This window comes from Octodon degus, unplaced genomic scaffold (genome assembly GCF_000260255.1).
Source record: "Octodon degus isolate 3935 unplaced genomic scaffold, OctDeg1.0 scaffold00068, whole genome shotgun sequence".
NCBI lineage: Eukaryota > Metazoa > Chordata > Mammalia > Rodentia > Octodontidae > Octodon > Octodon degus.
In genome coordinates this window covers 3,471,870-3,491,351 of record NW_004524644.1, presented here as the reverse complement: position 1 = coordinate 3,491,351, position 19,482 = coordinate 3,471,870, and the positions used below count along the sequence as shown (strand labels likewise).

General features: G+C 44.2%; 2 protein-coding genes across 2 annotated transcripts in view; one reads left to right on the top strand and one right to left on the bottom strand.

Moving 5' to 3' along the window:
- Pus7 (pseudouridylate synthase 7 (putative)) overlaps window positions 1-1,705 on the bottom strand; it is a 63,653-nt gene extending 61,948 nt beyond the window's left edge. The window contains exon 1 of the mRNA XM_004634995.2: window positions 1,519-1,705. Within this exon, the coding sequence (XP_004635052.2) occupies window positions 1,519-1,633 (115 nt within the window). The 5' untranslated portion in view covers window positions 1,634-1,705. The remainder of the gene's footprint in view (window positions 1-1,518) is intronic.
- A 1,563-nt stretch (window positions 1,706-3,268) lies between these two features.
- Rint1 (RAD50 interactor 1) overlaps window positions 3,269-19,482 on the top strand; it is a 24,669-nt gene continuing 8,455 nt past the window's right edge. Inside the window, exons 1-10 of the mRNA XM_004634993.3 lie at window positions 3,269-3,436; window positions 3,789-3,834; window positions 9,116-9,297; window positions 11,101-11,342; window positions 13,548-13,721; window positions 13,822-13,971; window positions 14,983-15,139; window positions 17,258-17,368; window positions 17,465-17,690; window positions 18,304-18,441. Coding sequence (XP_004635050.1) covers window positions 3,392-3,436; window positions 3,789-3,834; window positions 9,116-9,297; window positions 11,101-11,342; window positions 13,548-13,721; window positions 13,822-13,971; window positions 14,983-15,139; window positions 17,258-17,368; window positions 17,465-17,690; window positions 18,304-18,441 — 1,471 coding nt within the window. The 5' untranslated portion in view covers window positions 3,269-3,391. The remainder of the gene's footprint in view (window positions 3,437-3,788; window positions 3,835-9,115; window positions 9,298-11,100; window positions 11,343-13,547; window positions 13,722-13,821; window positions 13,972-14,982; window positions 15,140-17,257; window positions 17,369-17,464; window positions 17,691-18,303; window positions 18,442-19,482) is intronic.

Genomic DNA, 19,482 nt, shown 5'->3' with positions numbered 1-19,482 from the left:
TGAGCTATATATCCCAGTTTTTTTCTTTTAGGCAGGGTCTTACTCTGTAGTCCAGGCTGGCCTTGAACTATGTAGCCAGACTGTCCTCGAACTTGCAAGGATTCTGCTGCGTCAGCCTCCCAGTGCTGGGATGACAGGTGCATGCCACCAGCACACTGGGCCTCACCATCTTAAAACCACACCAACAACAACCACTTAACATTATATCCCAAGTGAACATGTGAAAGAGCTGCGTCTAGAGTCTTAATCCTATTTCATAACCCTCCATAACTTCCAACTTCTAAACGAGGCCCCCATGCCCTGCGAACTGGAGATCCCTGGCTCTCACTATCAGGCACACCTTCCTCAGGGCACAGCACATGCGACGCCCTTCCAGGCAGCACTCCTGAGTCTACCAGAATCACTTATTCTGCTGGTAGGTACTGAGTGCGTCCTGTGTGTGCAGCACTGCTGCTGGTATTCCGAGCAACAGAGAAAATGCCCCACCTGGAGGCCCTTACATTTGTGGATATATTAGGTAACTGAAAAAAATCTCAGAACATGCAAGCCACGAAGACATGAAGCAGGGCTGGAAGGCTGAAACGACGAGGGACCGAAGAGGGACCGGTCTCTGGTAACGCCTCTTTGAGGAGGTAACTTCCGAGAAAGGATTTGAAGAAACAGACAGGAAAAGATGGGTGTGAAGTGAGATGCTGGGGGCCACACGAGGTGCGTAAAGGAGCTGCAGCAGGAACAAACTTTAGCTCTGGTAAGGCCACTTCTCCCCTTCTTGGGGTCAGAAGCTGAGTTTCACTACTACCTGTATGGCCCCAGCCTCTATCAAGGTACATTCGAAAGGACTTGTTAAATCAATCAATTCAGGCTGCTGGCTATTTTCCTAAAGGGTGATCTATCGGTCTATCCCTCTCTTTTCAATACTGGCGTATAATCTGATTTTGGACAGATCCCTCAACAGTCAAGGAAGGCATCCGTTCCCAAACGGGACATATACTATGTCACGGATGACTGCAGATTTGAAAAACTAAAACAGAAGCAATCTTATATTTTCCGAATGAAACAAATGGCCTGACAATGGGACCAAAACTGTGAAAACCTAAACTCCCTCCCAGACCCCCTTCTGCGGAGCACACTGCTCCCAGCTGGTCAGTGAAAAAGCCTTTACAGCCCTCGGTGCGGGCAAGGGGTAAGGACCTGAAACTGGGGTCTGGGGAAACACCCCTGGCCCTGCCACACCCCGCCCTCCCCCGTCGCTGCTCCTGCCGCGCCTCCCCCAGCCCTCCCGGGCCAGCACGTGGGCGGAACCCGCGGGCAAGGAGGCTTCGGGGTCCTTCCAGGGAGGGAGAAGAGTTGAGAGCTCGTCTCTTGGGGAAAGCAAAAGAGTGAGGAGAAGGGGCCCCGCAGGCTGACGGCTGGCCGGGGGCGGGGAGCCAAAGAGGAGAGCCGCGGCTGAGGGATCGCGCGCAGCCTCCCGGGAGGGCCTGGGCGGGGCGGGCAGGGCCGAGAAGGCCGCGCACTTACCCGGAGCTCTGGAGCGAGGGGGGGTGGCCAGGAGGCCCGAGCCGCGCTCGGAGCACAAGGGGGCTACCCAGGCCAAAGTCACGCGGAGCAGGCGGCGGAGAGCGCCCGGGAGCATACGCGGCGCGGCCGGATCTCGCTCTGCACCCCAGAGGACTCGCTGCCACCACGCTCGCACACGTGCGGCGCACAGACGCGCTGCACTCGCCGGCCCCGCCCCGGCCGCACGGAGGCCCCGCCCCGGCTGCGCGGAGGCCCCGCCCACACTCGGCTGTCTTCTGGAGACCAAGTCACCTTGACCCCACAGGTGACCCGTGGTCCACTTGAAAGTCAGAGACTGGACAAAAGTGGTTTTATTATGCATCAAAGAGCTCTTTAAGGCCTTAAGGACTTCAAAAACTGCAATTGCTTTATTATTTGTATTCGAATCTAAGTTTCCTCTACACACTTGTGGCCCTTTCTTGTACCCCCATTGCTCAGTCCACAGTGAAAAAAAATCGTATAGGGCTGGGGCTCTTGAGAAAGTGGATCCAAGAGTGCATCTCCCCACTTCTTACGCAGCCTGCTGTCTGCTCCTCAACAGGACCTGTCTCCAGAAACCTGATTATAGCCAATTTTGCTTCTGTTTAAAGAAAAATAAAATTCATATCCTTTCCCATGTTCTCCAAAGAGCATTTTACTAAATCGAAGCCTCTAGTATTTCAAATCCAGTAATTTTGCCAAACTTCAACTCTGAATGAAAAAACAAAGTCAAAAGCTTATGTTTCTGTTACGCTTGGGTGGTATGTATGTATGTATGTATGTATGTATGTATTTAGAGCCACCGTCTCACTATGTTCAGGCTGACCTGGTCTCACTGTTGGAGGTCAGGCTGACCTCAAACTCACAGCGATCCTGCGTCAGCCTCCTGAGTGCTGGAATTACTTTCTCTTATTTTTATATTGGCAGTGGTAACCCATAACTCAGGATATCCCATACGTACCTTTTTTGTTTTTGTTTTGGTGGGCCAGGGATCGAACTTAGAACCTTGTGCTTTCCAAGACAAGCACTTATGCCACTGGGCTCTCTCCCCAGCCCACCATACATATGTTTGAGTTTTTGTCTCTGTGGCTTCTAAGAACTCCCCAGCCCCACACTGCCTTTCCTGTTAGTGTGTGAGTGGCTGCCAAATCCCCAGTCCTCTGCCTACCTCTTGCAGCTAGATAAGCCTATTAGTCCTCTCTGGCAAACAGCAGGGGTTAAGGGTCACCCCTGGGCAAAAGCATGGTAGGTGTTGCATGCTCCCAGGACACTTCAGCTCCAAGGACACTTACAACTAATCTGAAAAACATCTTACAACTAATCAGCCTGCAGGCAGGAAACCAGAGGGTCATACCTGTGCAATCTAACCTTCCTTAAAAGCAAGATTGAACGATGTTGACATTTAAGATCTCCAACTAAGCCGAATCGAATAACCCTGAGTTGCAGCTCTTAGTCCACAACTCCCTCCCTCCCAGAACATCTGGATATTGTCTAAACTGTAAATTTGAGAGATCTTCATAGAATGAAGAATATGCCTCCGTCCTTCAGAGCCTTGGTGAAGCGGAGGGGGATCTCACTGTGGCTGAAGGGCCGCCCCCTTCTTCCCGCGCCTCAGGCCCGGCGCCCGCGCGCTGAGCTGCGGTCCCAGCCTCCAGCCGGCAGGGGGCGCGGCGGCACAGCTCTGCGGCTACGCGCGCAAGGCCGCTCTGGCAGGAGAGGGAGGAACCAGAGACAGCCGGAGGAAGTCGAGGTGGCGCCCAGCTGTAAGGTCTGCGAGCGGCGCTGCTGAGTGTCACCGGGCGGAGCCGGACCCCGTAAGCCCCGCTAGCGTGGCGCCAGGGACTCCCGCGGAGCCATGATGCTCATGGCCGGCGGGATCGGCGAGGCTCCGGCAGCCCCGGTGAGGCGGCCCTGGCGACCTGGGGAGGGGACAGCGGTGGCCCATTGAGGTGGCGCACACCTCCCGCGGAAGGTGGTCCTGGCGAGGTGACTCTGAGATTGGGAGAGTGGTTACCGCGGCCCGAGATGGAAACGCTGGCAGGACCACCCCCGGGGGACATAGTGCGGGGAAGTGCCCCGGGGAGGTCCCTAGGAAGGTGGCCTCGGCAGCCGGGTGCTGGGGACCCGGCCCCGATTGGAGCCTGCATGGACAGCCCTGGAATATGGAACCAGTGGTTGCCCTGGGGAGCCTGGCATGAGTCCCATCTGGGACTTTGATCGTAAAAGTGCTTGTCATACTCTTTTCCTTCCAGTGCTGCTCTGAGAGTGGTGACGAAAGGAAGAACACGGAGGAGAAAAGTAAGCAGGCTCCAAACACCTCGGCTCTTTTGGCCCAGCCATCCCTCCCAAGCCCCTCTAGGGTCCACAACAGAGAAGGGTTCTCAGCGTGTCATCGTTTGGTGAAATAACTTTTTTCCTGTACAATATGCTCACATAGTAATAAATTATGATTGTCGTAGTAGATACATTTTTGTCTAAGATTGTAAGATACGAGATGCTCTGGAGAAGAGCACTTGCCAGCCCTCCTGAGGGCAGGGATCTGGCCATCAAACTAGACAGATCTGGGACCTGCCTGCCTTTCCAGAGAAGCGCAGCTTATGAAGCATGAGAATATGGAGCGACTGATGTCTAGGCCGGATGACCACACCTTAACTGGGTTCAAAGGAACCAAGTGCAGTAATTGTTGTACTTTTACCTTCTGGACAGGAAAAGGAGAGAAATCAGTGTTTTTGTTTCTCACTAGATCAGAAGCATATATCAGGAACGTGCACATTTATCTTTTTAAATTAATGGGGTAAGTATGGCAGGTTATTGGACATCAAGGATTCCAGGGGCTTCTGAAGTGAAATTTTTGAGAGGTAGGGGGAAAACACATATTGCTCTTTCTGTGGGCATGGGCTGGGGTTCTCTTGGCCATGGCCAATAGTCTGTATGAGTCCTAGTGGTGAGACAAGGGCTCAGTACATTACTGTCTGGCCTTAACATTGGCTCCAAGCAGGTCCACAGCATTTGATGGTTGTAGCCACTAGAGCTGAGCTCCCTTGCCTTCAAGGGTTCGCGAACACTTCCAGTTTTCAATTAAACCCTACCTTCCCACCTTCATCCCACTTAGATGCCTGGGAGGCCTGACACCCACTACTGTCTCATTTAGGTAAAATGATACATGAGCCTGTCCTATCAAGAACTCTGTCGTCTTCCTCTGGTACCTCAGGTAACTGCTTTGTAATTAGAGGTATTCTTAAACAGTAGAAAAGGAAAAATACAAAAACTCCCAAGTCATCAACGTAGTATTGTGAAGCATCACTTAAGAGCATACTGTACCACATTTATACAATTAGATGTCTAGGGTGTTTTTTGTTGTCTGTTTGGGATTTTGAGTCTCTCTGTGTAGTTCAGGCTGGCTTTGAGTTCACTATGTAATCCAGGTTGAACTCACAGCAGTTCTGCCTCTGCCTCCCAAGTGCTAGGATTACAGGCATGCACCACCTTATGGGGTCTAGGTTGTATTTTTATTATTATTTTGTTTCTTTGAGACAAGGTCTCACTGTGAGGTTCAGACTGGCCTTGAATTCACAGCAACCCTCCTACCTCAGCCTCCCAAGTGCTAGGACTATAGGTGTGTCCCACTATGCATGGCTATAAAGTGTATTTTTAAAACTGATGGTAAGGGCCGGGGAGATAGCGCCTCAGAATAAGCGCTTCCCTGGCAAGCGCTTGGGCCTGAGTTCAATTCCCGACACTGCAAAAAAAAAAAAAAAAAAAAACTGAAGGTAGAATCAGCTAAAATACCCCAACTTTTGCATTCATCCATGAGGCATTTCCTGCCTCCATTTTTCTGCAGATAACACACAACTTACCTGTTCTGTTTATGAAAATGAAAAAGGTATTGTGAGTATAGTGCATAATAATAGATGGGTGATATGCACAATGACTAATAGTACTGTATATTTTATACTAATAAAGCTTAGATGCAGAAAGCCAATTTCATTCATATTTGAAGAAGAAAATTAAAAGTATTGGCCTGAGGTCCAGAAAATATGACTTTTAAGTGTAGGCTAAGTTATAGTTTGGAAGTTATAGTTAGGAAATTTCAAGACTTCTTGGTTTGGAAGTTTGAAGCATAGCATTAGGATTATTTTGCTTCTACTCACCAGTGGGCTCCTGGTTCTCATAGCCTATGAACAATTTTTTTTTTCTTTTGTACTGGGAATTGAACCCAAGACCTTCATACTGAACTACATCTCTAACCCTTTGTAAAATTTTTAGTTTAAAACAGGGTCTCCCAAAGACACTAAGTTGCTCAGGACTGACTTGAACATTAGACCCTCATACCTCAGCCTCCTAGAATGCTGCAGTTATAGACACGTACCACCATGGCTGGCTCGCTCGCTCTCTGTCTCTCTTTCTGTCTCTTTCTTTTCTTTTCTTTCTATGGGATCTTGACATATAGGCCAACCTGGCGTCAAACTCATGGTGATCCTGCCTCAGCTTCCCTAGTGCTGGGACTACAGTTGCCACCATACCCCGCTCCTGGCTCAGTCTTGTGAGTTGAAAAAGACAAGAGAAAATTTTATTTTCAAGGCAAAGACAAAGGAGAGGAAGGAACAGAGCCAGCACCAAGCACATTGGTACACTGCTAATCTTTCCATAGGTGTTTGAACTATATATTTATGTTTTGCATTCAGGCATCTCTTCAGTTAGACAAATATTTTAATTTTACCTAAAGTGACACTTGCTTTTTTAACAGGGCTTATTACATCCTCTTGTCTTTCTTTCACTGCTGTTTTCTTAAAAGTACATTTTTGGTAGAGGGCCACATTCTGCAAGGGACAGCACCAGGAAAGGCCAGGCTGAATTCTAGTCTGTTGCTCCCCCGGGAGTCTGCATTGTTCCCCCAGCTCTACCCCCACGTACACTTTTTTTGTTAATGGAACTGGGGATTGAACACAGGCCCTTGCGCTTGCCAGGGAAGTGCTTATTCCACTGAGCCATTACCCTGGCTCCAAAGGAAGAAGGATTTTTTTTTTTTTTTGCTCCGAATGCCTTCAGGGCAGGTTTGGCTGGCTTGAGTTGTGGGGTTTGAACCACAGCAACCTGAGCCTGACTGCTTTGTTGAAGCAGCCACTTAAAGAACTGAGCTAAGGGGCAGGCCCCCTTTTATTTTCTTAATACCTAGGAATTGCTCAAATCTTGGGGTGTTAGTCTGTGTGGGATAATTCAAGATATGAAAGAAGTAGAATTGAACATGTTTAATAACAGTGCGAAATTTGACCCAAACTTTTCCTAAACTTGCACAGAGCCAGAAAAAAACATGAGTGACAAAAGATGCACTGCCCTGCCTGTAATCCCAGCATTCTGGGAGGCTGAAGCAGGGGGACTGCAGGTTCCGTGTCAGGCAACTCAGTGACTTAGGAAGACCCTGTCTCAAAATAAATGTTGGGGATGTAGCTCAGTGGCAGAGCTTTTGCCTGTGTGAGACCACAGGTTCGATCTCCAGCACACGCATGCACGCACACACATACCAGAGTGGCTAGTTTATGCATGGAAAGAGACCTCAGTGTGTTGGCATGCAGTACAGAAAGGTACGGTGGCCAGCAGTGGGTTTTGTAACCTCTCCATATGGGAAGAAGCTTCGGTGACCCTGCAGGTTTCTCTGAAGTTAAGCACAGGTGAGTGGCAAAGGTAGCTAAAGATTCCTGCAAAAGAGGAATGCCAGTGGACCACGAATTTAGCAAGTAGAAAATAGTAACCCTAGAACTCGGGAGACTGAGCAGGAAGATTGCTGTGAGTTCGAGTCTGTCCTAGGCTACAAAGTGAGCTCAAGGCCAGCCTGAATTGCATAGTGAAACCCTGTCTCAAAAAGAAAAAGAAAAAAGAAAAAGAATTGCCTTTGAAGTGGATTTTGTATTTACTAAAACTTTGTTAGGGCCAGCCAATTAGCTCAGCAGATTAAAGTGCCTGCAAGCAGGCTCAGGGGCCAAGGATTTGATCCCCGGGCCCTGCTGTGCTGGCCCTGCCTCCAGGCATGCTGAGATGCAATTGAGACTGGGCGTGGTGGCTTGCGCCTGTAATCCCAGCTCTTGGGAGGCTGTAAACAGGCGGATCACTATGAGTCTGATCTAGTAGTGAGACCCTGAACACACTGTAGACCCTTCCCTAAAATAGCAAAAGATAAAAAATAAGTATTTTAAGCAAAAGTTGAATTTTTTCCTCTATATTTGACTTTTACTCCACAAGATGTCTGTAACTTAAATATGTCTTTGTGAACTTCCCACAGAGTGGGGAGAAAGATGATGAATGAAAAACTCATTTGTCAAGTGTTAGAAATGGTTGATTTTTGCAGTATGAAGAGAGGGCTCCGCGAAATTCCTGTACTAACTGGAATGAGAGCAAAACCATAAGGTTCCTGCTTTCACTAGCCATTTTTTAGCAAATGCTGCCTCTGCTTCTAATTTCAAAAAATGGCTTCAGGGTCCCAAGTCACCTGCTTTTGCCACATTGATTAAATGCAGGATGAGGGGGCTGGGGAGGTAGCTCAGTAGAATAAAAGGGCCTGAGTTCAATCCCCAGTTCTGCAAAAAAAAAAAAAAAAACCCAAATAAATAAATAAAAACTAGGAAAAGTCCAGGATGAAATGGGTGAAATGGCTGGTTTGCAGTGGAAAGACTCACTTTGTTCAATTTAGTGGTCACATCAGCCATTTGGATTTTTTCTTAGTAATTTGTATTTTGTTTCATGTGTTCATGGCCTTTTTTTTTTTTTTTTTTTTTTGTCCTTGATATCACATAAGTTTCTATGTGATATTTGAAACTTATAAAAAACTCATTTCTTGGGCCAGAGATGCAGCTTAGCTGTACTGAACTGTATCTTCCTGGCAAATGAAATGTCCTAAATTTGATTGATTTTTTTTTTGGGGGGGTGGTTCTTTTGAGAACCAGGGATTGAACTCAGGCCCCTGTGCTTGCCAGGGAAATGCTTACTCCACTGAGCCATCTCCCCCGCCCACTGAATTTGATTCTTAGTACAAAAATAAAATAAAATAAAACAAAACAAATATAATAAAACTAATATTTAGTGCCAGAGATCAAGCCCAGGGCCTTGTACATACCAGACAAATGTTCTACCACTGAATGTATCCTAGCTCCTATGCTCCCTCACTCCTTAGCCATCTTTCTACATCTTCTCCATATACTTCAAAACTTGCAATTTTTGTTTTTAACATTTTACAGCTGGACAGCTCCTTTGGTGTTGCAGATTGTACTACTGGTTCCTTACAAAATTTGAAAAGATATTATACATGTCACGTTATTGTTCATTGAGTGATCTAGTCACAGTTCAGACTTGCAGGGTTTTTCTTCACTCTGGAATTTTCTCAGATCTTGAGCATTTGTGGTACTTGGCTGACAGACTGATGTACAGCTTTTCATTTGGGAATTACATATCAATAGAAAGATATGTTTGTAGGCAGTTTTAAAATCATAACACTTTTAAAGGTAGACAGACTGCCTTGTGTGTCTTTTATATTTCTTTGAACTCCAAGCATTTAATAGTGTTGAGTAGCTGCTGTTTTTAATTTTAGGTGACGTACGTGTCACAGTTCCTATCGGAAGTCAGCAAGTCAGCGAAGGTACAGATGGTGATCTTCCTTCTTATGTGTCTGCATTCTTAGAAAAGGAAGTTGGAAATGACCTAAAATCTTTAAAGAAACTCGATAAACTCATAGAACAAATGACAGAAAGTAAAGTCAAGTTAGAAGAGCAGGTAAGAAAACTCACAGACGTATCAATAGTATACTTCTTATAAGTGATGGAATATAAATAATTCCTATTTATAGGAATTCTACACATAGGTGTAGAATTTTAAAGATTTGGGTTGTGACAGTCTAATCATTTCATATTCTGTAATAATAGATTTGAGGAACCTACAGTGTGCTTGCTTGCTTTGTTTACTTAGATACTGGGGACTCTATTTAGAGCCTTTACATGGAGCTCCCTACCCACTCCCTAATTTATTTATTTTGAGACAGGATCTTGCTAAGGTGCTGAGTTGACCGTGCTGGGCAACTTGTGCTCCTCCTGTCTCAGCCTCCCAGAATGCTGGGATTATAGGTGTGTGCAGCCATGCTGAACACTACTTCATTCACTTTTTTCAAGGAGGGCAGGGGGAGTACAGTCAGTCCCTGGCTATTTTGCGGTTCGACTTTCGTGGCCTCACAGTTTCTCAGGTTTTCAAAAAATATTAATCTCAATTATTACGGATTTTTTGCTATATCATGGGATTTTGCAGTACTATACAGAATACGTATGTTGTTAAAATTACGTAGGTTTATGAGTTTAAAAAATGGTTAAGAACTTTAGTAGTGTTTTTAAAAGTGTGGGAAAAGTTTATAAGACTGAGAAGAGTTTATAAAGCCTTAAAATATATATAAATATTAAACATAATGTGGCTACCTTGCTGATTTTCACTTATTGCAGGGGTGTCTAGAACGTGAGCCCCACAGTAAGTGAAGGAGCAGTCTACTGGGAATCCAAGTCAGAACCTTTTGCTCGCCAGTCAGGCACTGTGTCAGTAAGCTAGATGCCGGCCCTTCCCTCACTTTTAAAGGAAGATATTTTGTAGGTAATGCAGGTGGTCGCTGGTTGGACCCTCTGAAACAACCAAGCCTAGAAAGGCAGATCCTAGCTGTCGGGGCCGTGTGGTCGGCCCTCTTTCACATGTGTACACATGGGCTTCACAGAGAGCAACGTTTGATTGGCACAGGACAAAGAAATTAAAACTTTTTTTTTTTTTGTATTTTTTTAGGGAAGGATGTACAGGGTGTTCAGGGTCTCACTACTAGATTGGACTTGTAGTGATCCACATGTAAGACTTTCTGGTTTTTTTCTTTTGGCAGTAATGGGGATTGAATTTAGGACCTTGCACTTGCCAGGCAAGCACTTACTCTACTGAGCTATCTCCCCAGCCCGTAAAACTTTCTTTAGAAGTTATTTTTTCAACATTTTTTTGGTACTGGGGATTGAAGGTTTTTTTGATATGTATTTGTCTGTTTGTTTGTTTCTGAGACACAGTTCAGGGTGTCCTTGAATTCACTGTGCAACCCAGGCTACTTGAGGGGGCTGGAGGAGTGTACCAACATCCTCGGCTGTTAAAGCTTTGATTTCTGTTAGAATGAGCATGTATGTAGAAGGAGATGCCTTTTATTTGCATTAGTTCATGCTGGCTTTACATAATGATTGCATTCACGTGGGGAATTGGCACGTGCACATAACGCGTCCTAATTCTTTTGCTTTTTTTTTTTTTTTTTTTTGTAATTGTTTTTCAGTTGAGGTTTATTTTTTGTTTTTAGTGCAAAGGATGGAACCCAGGGCTTCCAGCTTGCTAGGCAAGCTAGATTCTACCACTGAGCCAAAAGCCCAACCCCAACAGTCAGTCCGTTTTCATCTCCTCTTCCTCTCCTCCCTCCTCTCTTGGTCCCTAGAATGGTGCGCTTTAAAAACAACCACAGAATATATGAAAATTGTATCTGATTGCTGCTTTTTTTTTTTTTTTTTTTGTGATGGTTAGGTACTTACAATTTCATCAGAAATTCCTAAAAGAATTCAAGGTGCCTTAAAAAATGCAGAAGAATCAAAGCGACTCCTTAATCAGTTTCTGGAGCAAGAAACCCACCTCTTCAGTTCCATTAGTAGCCACTTGCTGGCAGCGCAGCCCTGGATGGACGATCTCGGGGCCATGATCAGCCAAATCCAAGAGCTCGAACGGCACCTCGCCTACCTTAAGTGGATTTCACAGATTGAGGAACTAAGGTGAAATGGGCCTTTGTTCTCATAATTATTATGTTCCTTTGAGGTTCTGTCTTACAGAGTACGTGCTTGCCATTAAATAATTGAGTTAATTAAAGATTATAATAATATAATTTTACCAGTTGTTATGAAAATAGTGTTATGATAATGATTCTTTTCCTTTATTGTGAATGAATATAAATTTTTCAGGGAGTTTAATTTGCATTTGAAAGAAAGTAATCTAAGTAAATTAATTTTTTGCCCCCCATAAATGAAATTTTTAAGTCTTACAATGGAGCCAAGAACATACTAAAAATATTATTTATAATGCCTAGTTAGTGAAACAAACTCTGAGTGCGATAATAGGTATTCCTGTCTAATGTTTAGGGAATGTCCCTAAATGAAATAGATTGCTTTCTCTAGAATTTGAATTTTTTTCTAGTGGGGATTATCTGATAAGACCGCTATAGTATTCTTAATTGAATGACACAGTTCTACTACCTGTTAGTGTTTGTGTTAGGGGTTCTTTTTCAATACCTATTATCGATGATTGATTGTATCTGGAGTTGCCTTTCAAATAAATCGTAACATTTACACCTGAAAGGCAGAGAATGAATTATTTAATGAAAGTGTCCCCGGGGGCCTCCAAATGATACTGTCCCATTTTGCCTTGTTTGCAATATTCTTGTGCAATGTTGCCTGCAACCATGAATGAGGAAGGAAAACCATCCAAGAAAACTATAAAATGTATCATAGTCAATACATTTAATGTTATGGATATGCTATGTACCTGTTTCCTAAGATAGTCAAGCATTTTGCATATCAATATGGTATGAAAATCTTTGTATATATGTGCCATTTTACATTTAAATAAATAGGCCTAAGATTATAGTGTTATTAATGATTCTAGAAAATGATTTTTAAGCTTTTTAGAGCCTTTCATTCTTTGTTTAAATTGTTTGCAGTTATATAATAAAATAAATAGTTTGCAGTGAAGGAATTTTAAACCTTACTTTACGTCATTTTTTGTTGTTCATCTAAATGAAAATGCAAATAAGGAGTAAAATTAATAACTTTATAAGTAAAATAAGTTGTGTAAAGGTCTCCATCTCATAATAGCCAAACTAATAGATGAACTAAAATAGGACTATGATTATGAATCACCTTTTCTGATATCTGAACTGCTTAAAAGAGAAATATGTCCAGGGAATTATATTAGAAATAAGAGGGCTGGTGAGATGGCTCAGTGGTCTAAAGCACCTACTTGGAACAAGCTTTGCAAAGCACAGGGACCGCGGTTCGATCCCCCAGCACCACATGCCAACCAGCCCCGCCCCCTGGTGGGCTGAGCTGGCCACACACACACACACACACACACACACACACACTAAATAAATAAATAAATAAATAAATGTTTAAAAGAAAAAAAAAGAAATAAGAATCGGCTAGTGAGATGGCTCAGTGGTCTAAAGCACCTACTTGGAACAAGCTTTGCAAAGCATAGGGACCACGGTTCAATCCCCCAGCACCACATGCCAGCCAGCCCCGCCCCCTGGTGGGCTGAGCTGGCCACACACACACACACACACACACACACACAAAATAAATAAATAAAATAAATAATAAATAAAAAAAAATTAAAAAAACATTTGCACATTGATTGAACATGATGGTTTTTATTTTAATGTAATGCAACACTTGAAGTGGGAAATTGAGTTCTGCTGGGAAAAGTAGGTAAATCTTGAAGATGAATGTACTTGACCATAGAGATGCTACTCACATTATTGAGACTTCTGTAAAAGCGATGAGTGGTGTCTGACGGAATGTGACAAAGTACAGATGTGTTCTGCTGGGATCAGTTGGTGGAGGATGGTGTCCCAATCTTGGGCTGCCGCTAGTGGAAGGCTGCTGAGAGAAGACTCGAGGCTCCCAGACAGGCTTGGGGCCAGGTAAAATACAGGCACCTCAGAATCATGCTTCACTCTGCCCTAGATGTAACTCTATGACTGAGGTATGTCCTAGTCCTTTTTTAAATTTGAGACCAGATCTGAGTTGTTCAGGCTACCCAGCTCCTAGTCCTCCTGCCTCAGACTCCTGAAGTGCTGGAATTACTAGCACACACCACTACTCCTAGCTTGAATATAACTTATGTAGAATATGAGTCTGAGGTGGCAGGACCATAGTATTCTGAAGAGGCTGTCCCTGAAGTTGCTTCACTTTGTTTTGTAGTGATAATATCCAGCAATATCTGATGACCAACAATGTTCCAGAGGCAGCTTCTATCCTGGTGGCCATGACACAACTGGATATCAAACTTCAGGAATCATCCTGTACACACCTTCTTGGCTTCATGAGAGCCACAGTTAAGTTCTGGCACAAGATTCTCAAGGACAAGCTTACAAGGTAGAGCACTCTGCCATATCTCATGGTAGTTGCTTTTGGATGGGTGTTTGGCAGTCGTTGGTGGCCCTGCAGTGAGATGCATGTTTCTTTTCTGTTCCAGCGATTTTGAGGAGATTTTAACCCAGCTCCACTGGCCACTCATCGGGCCTCCGCAGCCTCAGGCTGTGGGTGTCAGCCGGCCTGCCAGCAGCCCTGAGCTCTGCGGCGACCTGGAGACGCTGTTCTGTCAGCTGTTGAAACTACAGACCTCGTATCTTTGCTGGAGTGGAAAACTTACTAAAATTTATTTTTTCTAGAGTAGATTTGTAGTCAGAAAGTGAAACTTTTGGGGCCGGGGAGATGGCTCAGTGGAATAAGCACTTCCCTGGCAAGCGCAAGGGCCTGAGTTCAATCCCCAGTTCCGCAAAAAAAAAAAAAAAAAAAAATCTTTGGGGCCGGGCAGATGGCTCAGTGGAATAAGCACTTCCCTAGCAAGTGCAAGGATCTGAGTTCAATCCCTGTTTCCGAGAAAAAAAAAAAAAAAGAAAGAAAGTGAAACTTTTTCAAAGTGGCCAGAAAGCCAGGTGGAAGTCCTGGGTTGGGCTTGCTCCGGTGGCCTGCTCTCTCGCGGAGTGGCTGGCAGGGGCTGCAGGACCGCTAGGGAGCTCCAAGAGGTGCTGGGTGTGGGGGTGCATGCCTGTCACCCCAGCACCTGGGAGACCAAGGCAGGAGGAGCACCGTAAAATTGAGGCCAGGTTGGATTATGTAGGGAGCGCAGGACCAGCATAAACTACATAGGGAGAGCCTGTCTCAGAATCCCATAAGAGAAAAGCAAAGAAGAGCTCTGAGACATACAGCTGACCAAAGTTCACATCATATCTAGGTCTTTTGCAACAGTTGAACAAATGAGCAGAAATGAGAAGAAAACTTAGTAGCAAAGCATTATTTAATCAGATGGGTTTATTTTGTTACTATTTATTTTAGGAAAAATTAAGATGAATTCTTTTTTTTTGGGGGGGGTGGCGCCGGGAAATGAACTCAGGCCCTTGCGCTCGCCAGGAAAGCGCTTATTCTACTGAGCCATCTCTCCAGCCCCTAAGATGAATGAATTCTGATAACATTTTTTTCACTTACTGAATTTGTACTTAGTGTACATTACATATTTATAATTTTGTACTGACACATTTGTTGGGGAAATTCATTGCATGTGTGCATGCACTGTTGGGGTAGAGATGCCCGCCCATAACACTCTGGCTGCTTCTCCTTGACCTGACTATGTCAGAGATGAATTGCTCACTGAGCCAAAGCAACTCCCAGAGAAATACTGTCTCCCCACATCCCCTCCCATCATCCTGCCCATCCAGGTCATGCTGACCCCGCTGCAGAAGAGGTTCCGGTACCACTTCCGAGGCAACCGGCAGACTAATGTCATAAGCAAGGTGTGCTTTGCTAGCTCATCTTTGGTTTTGCTCTTTTGTTTTTGGTTTTCTGAGCTAGGCCTTCACTGTGTAAATCAGTGTGCAACAGTCCTAGGTCAGATCCTCAGAACTACAAAAAACCTCGATGCACATTTCTGTAAAATTCCCGTGTTGCCACTCCCCTGACAGATGGTAAGTGGGGGCTTGTGAGGAGGTAGTGTGGGCAAGCGTTTCCTCTGGGCACATCACCTGGCCACTTTCACAGGGTTTCCTTTTTGTTTTCTCAGTACTAGGAGTTGAACCGAGGGACGTGCACACGCTGGGCAAGTGCTGTATCACTGACCTATATCCCCAGTCCTTTACTTCTTTATAATTCTGAGAAAGTTTTTTTCTGGCATTGAACGTGCAGTCCTCTTGCCTCAGCTTCTCATTTAGCTGGGATGACAGGCATGGACCACTGTGTCCAGCAAGCCACAGCTTTTGAATAGAGGCACTCATGCTGAAGTGATTTATAGTTATATGAGAGAGATTATGGAATAAATGTGAATAGTTTTGAAGGAGTGACAACTAGCATTTTAATTGAAAGACCATATCAGTATATACTGGACATATTGTTGAGATTTGTCTTTGATTCTACCTGAAAAATAGATCTGATTATAATGTTAGAAATTACCAAAACTTGAGTGCTATCTTGTTTACTATCAAGTTTCGCTGTAGGTAATACAATGTAGATGGAAGGGGTTCAGTAATTTGTTTAAAAATCTTTTTGAGACAGGGTTTCACTTTGCAGTTTAGGCTGGCCTTGAGCCCAGGCTGACCTTGAACTTGCAGAGATCTTCCTGCCTCAGCCTCCTGAGTACTGGGATTAGAGGTGGACCACCACATCTTGCCTCCATAAATATCTTTAATACTTACAAAAGTCAGATCACACCAGGGATCATACTGTGTCATGTGACTGAATTTAAAGGCTTAATAGAATTGTAAGGAGGTCAGGGTAGAGGCCCTCATGTTTGCACGGCGAGGAGCACACTGGCAGTGGGTTTCTGTGTGCACTTCATGGATGCAAGTGTTGGTAGAAGGAAGAGCAGGACCACTAAGACTAAGTTATACGTGAGATAAAGCAATAAACCTGAGGCCACAGAGAAGCAGTAATAACTTGATGTAAGAAAATTCTGAATTATTTGGCTGCTCTTTGCAGTGTGGTCCCCAGGGACCTCCATCCCCACATCGAGCCCAAACGGCACGGCCCTTGAGGCCGCGTATGTTCCCAACATCTCGTGCACATGGGGACTTCCTGTTCCATGAGTGGTTTTGAGCCCTTGCCCAGCAAAACTTGGAATTCTTGCACAGTTGACTCCAGGGACAACTTAAATGCTTCAGGCCAGCCGTGGTGGCACACACCTGTAATCCTAGCCCCTGGGAGGCTGAGGTAGGAGATCACTGCGAGGTCAAGATGAGCCTGGGCTACAAAGTGAGCTCAAGGCTAGCCTGAGCTGCCTACTGAGATCCTGTCTCAAAAAGACAAAAAAACAAACAAACAAACAAAAAACAACAACAACAAGAAAGAAAGAAAAGCTTCAGATCTGCAGTTCCTCTTCTGTATCTATTGAAAGGCATAGGTATTTGTTTTATTTTGATATGTTTTCTATATTATAGACCAGCCAAATTTTTTTTTAATTTACCTTTTAAAAAGAAAAAAAGCAGAAGAAAATAATATTTTTAAAACATTTTGGAATGTTATTTCAAGACAGTTTAAATGTCATTGCTTCTTGTAATATTGTTAGTCCTCGTCATTTTAGCTATTACTAAAGTGCTAGGTTTTAAAATATACATGCATTTTTCCATTTTCTGTCAGTACTAGAGATTAAACTCACGCACTTTAGTCAGATTGTCTGCTACTGAGCTATACCCTCAGCTTCAAAAGGGTATTTTAAACTCATGTTGTGAGTATATTGGGAAGCATCTGATTATCAAGCCTTTCATGAGTTTAAAGTTTAGGGTAGAAATTGGGCTCTTGTAATATAAGAAATTTTCAACTAACTTTTGTAAAGTATTGTGTACTCATAATTGAATAGAAACATTTAATTGTAACTTTCTAGTTGCACTAAATAATTTAAACCACTGTACATTGTTCCCTAGCCTGAATGGTACCTGGCTCAGGTCCTTATGTGGATTGGAAACCACACTCAGTTTCTGGATGAGAAGATTCAGCCAATATTAGACAAAGCAGGCTCTGCAGTCAACGCGCGGGTAAGGGGCTTGCTCCGTCCTGTTTCGGACTGTACCTGTGAGGTACCTGACCAGTACTTTATCGCTCACGTATCTCATGCTTTTGCCTTTCTTTAGCTTGAATTTTCTCGGGGCCTTATGATGCTGGTTCTTGAGAAGTTGGCTTCAGATATTCCTTGTTTGCTGTATGATGACAGTCTCTTCTGTCACCTGGTAGACGAGGTACTCCTGTTTGAAAGGGAGCTCCACAGTGCTCACGGCTACCCCAGCACTTTCGCCAGCTGCATGCACATACTGTCTGAGGAAACCTGTTTTCAGCGATGGTTAACTGTGGAGAGAAAATGTAAGTGCTCAGCGGCTGCAGGGTAGGCAGCGGTGTCTTTAGGTCCGTAAGTTTTAGGTATTTTTCTTCTCCACTTCTGGGTAGGAACTAGGCATCTAGATTGTTCTTGGTCAGGGTTTAGAGTTACCTTCAGAGAGAATCTTCTTTTGTTTTCTTCCTGTGAAACTTCAGTTTACCCTGGAATTATATTCCACATGTTTCTACACCAGAATATTTAAGCTGATAGTCTGTACAGCTGTTGTATAGATTTTACTACATAGCATTTCTGCTCTTGGTAGAATCTTTTTGGATGTAGCTTGGTTTACTCAGTATAACTGTCTTGAACATTTTATCCTAAAATAGAGCATTTTAAATATAGTGCAATTATTGGTAGATGTTGGTCTTTATGGGAAAAAAAATCATTATTCCTAGCTGGGCATGGTGGCACATGTCTATAATCCCAGCACTTGGGAGGCTGAGGCAGGAGAATCACCATGAGTTCAAGGCCAGCCTGAACTGCATAGTGAGACCCTACCTCAAAAGAAGAAAGATAGATTGATTTCTGGAAAACAATGAGTTGAAAATTAGAAATGACTGTAACTATGTAATTGACATTCTTTTTTGTTCGTATCAGTTGCTCTTCAAAAAATGGACTCAATGCTTTCATCAGAGGTGGCCTGGGTATCGCAGTATAAGGATATCACTGATGTGGACGAAATGAAAGTTCCAGACTGTGCAGAAACTTTTATGACTCTACTCTTGGTGATAACTGGTAATTATCAGCTGTTAGGGGTATGCCTTTGACCAGGTGTGGTGACGCACGCCTGTAATGCCAGCGCTTGGTAGGCTGAGGGCTGACGATTGCTGTGCTTTTGAGGCCAGCCTGGGGTACCCAGTGAGTTTTGAACTGCACAGTGGGTCCCTGTCTCAACAAAACAAAAAATATGACAGATCTGCCAGGCATGGTGGCTCACAAGTGACTTCCCAGCTACTCTGGTGGTCAGAGGGGAGGATCGTGCCTGGAGACCAGCCTAGGCCAGGCTGGGAAGAGGGGATGGGACTTTGTTTTAAAATCTGACTTTGCATGTATTTTTCCTAGTAGTTCACAAAAATTAGTATGCTGTGGTTATTATGATACGTTCAGCTTCTATTTTAGCAGAAGTCTAGTGTACTATTCATTTGGATTTTTAGTAATTTAAAGTAGGATTTAAACATTGGTATATATGAGGGAAAAATTTCTGAATGGTTACATATAAACAAATGAGAATTTTATTATCTGAACACTCTTCCCATTCAAGTTTTTTTGGCTTGTGTGTAGTTTTTTTGCTTTAATTTATTATGCTACTTTGTTTTGGTTTTTGCCACTCAGCTTTACAAGAGTCTTCAGTAAATGATGATTGACTAGCATTTTATTCTATTTATTTGTTAAGATACAGGGTACTACTAGGTTGTCCAGGATAGCCTTGAACGCCAGAGCTTAGGCATTCCTCCTGTCTCAGCCTCTTGAATAGCTGGGGCTACAAACATGAGCCATCACCTGTCTCAAATTTAAATTTTTAATATTTTCAGAATCTCGGGGCTGGTAAGATAGCTCAGCAGAGTAAAGCTCCTGTTTAGGCAAGCTTAGGCAAGTTTGATCCCCAGCACCACATACCCTGCCAGCCCTGCCCCCAGGGCGGGCTGAGCAAGCCAGAGTCTTGGTGTAGTGATGCACGCCTAGAATCCCAGCGCTGAGGAGTCTGAAAGCAGGTGGATCACTGTGAGCCCGAGCTGCATAGTGAGACCCTATAACAACCAAATTCATAAAAAAAAA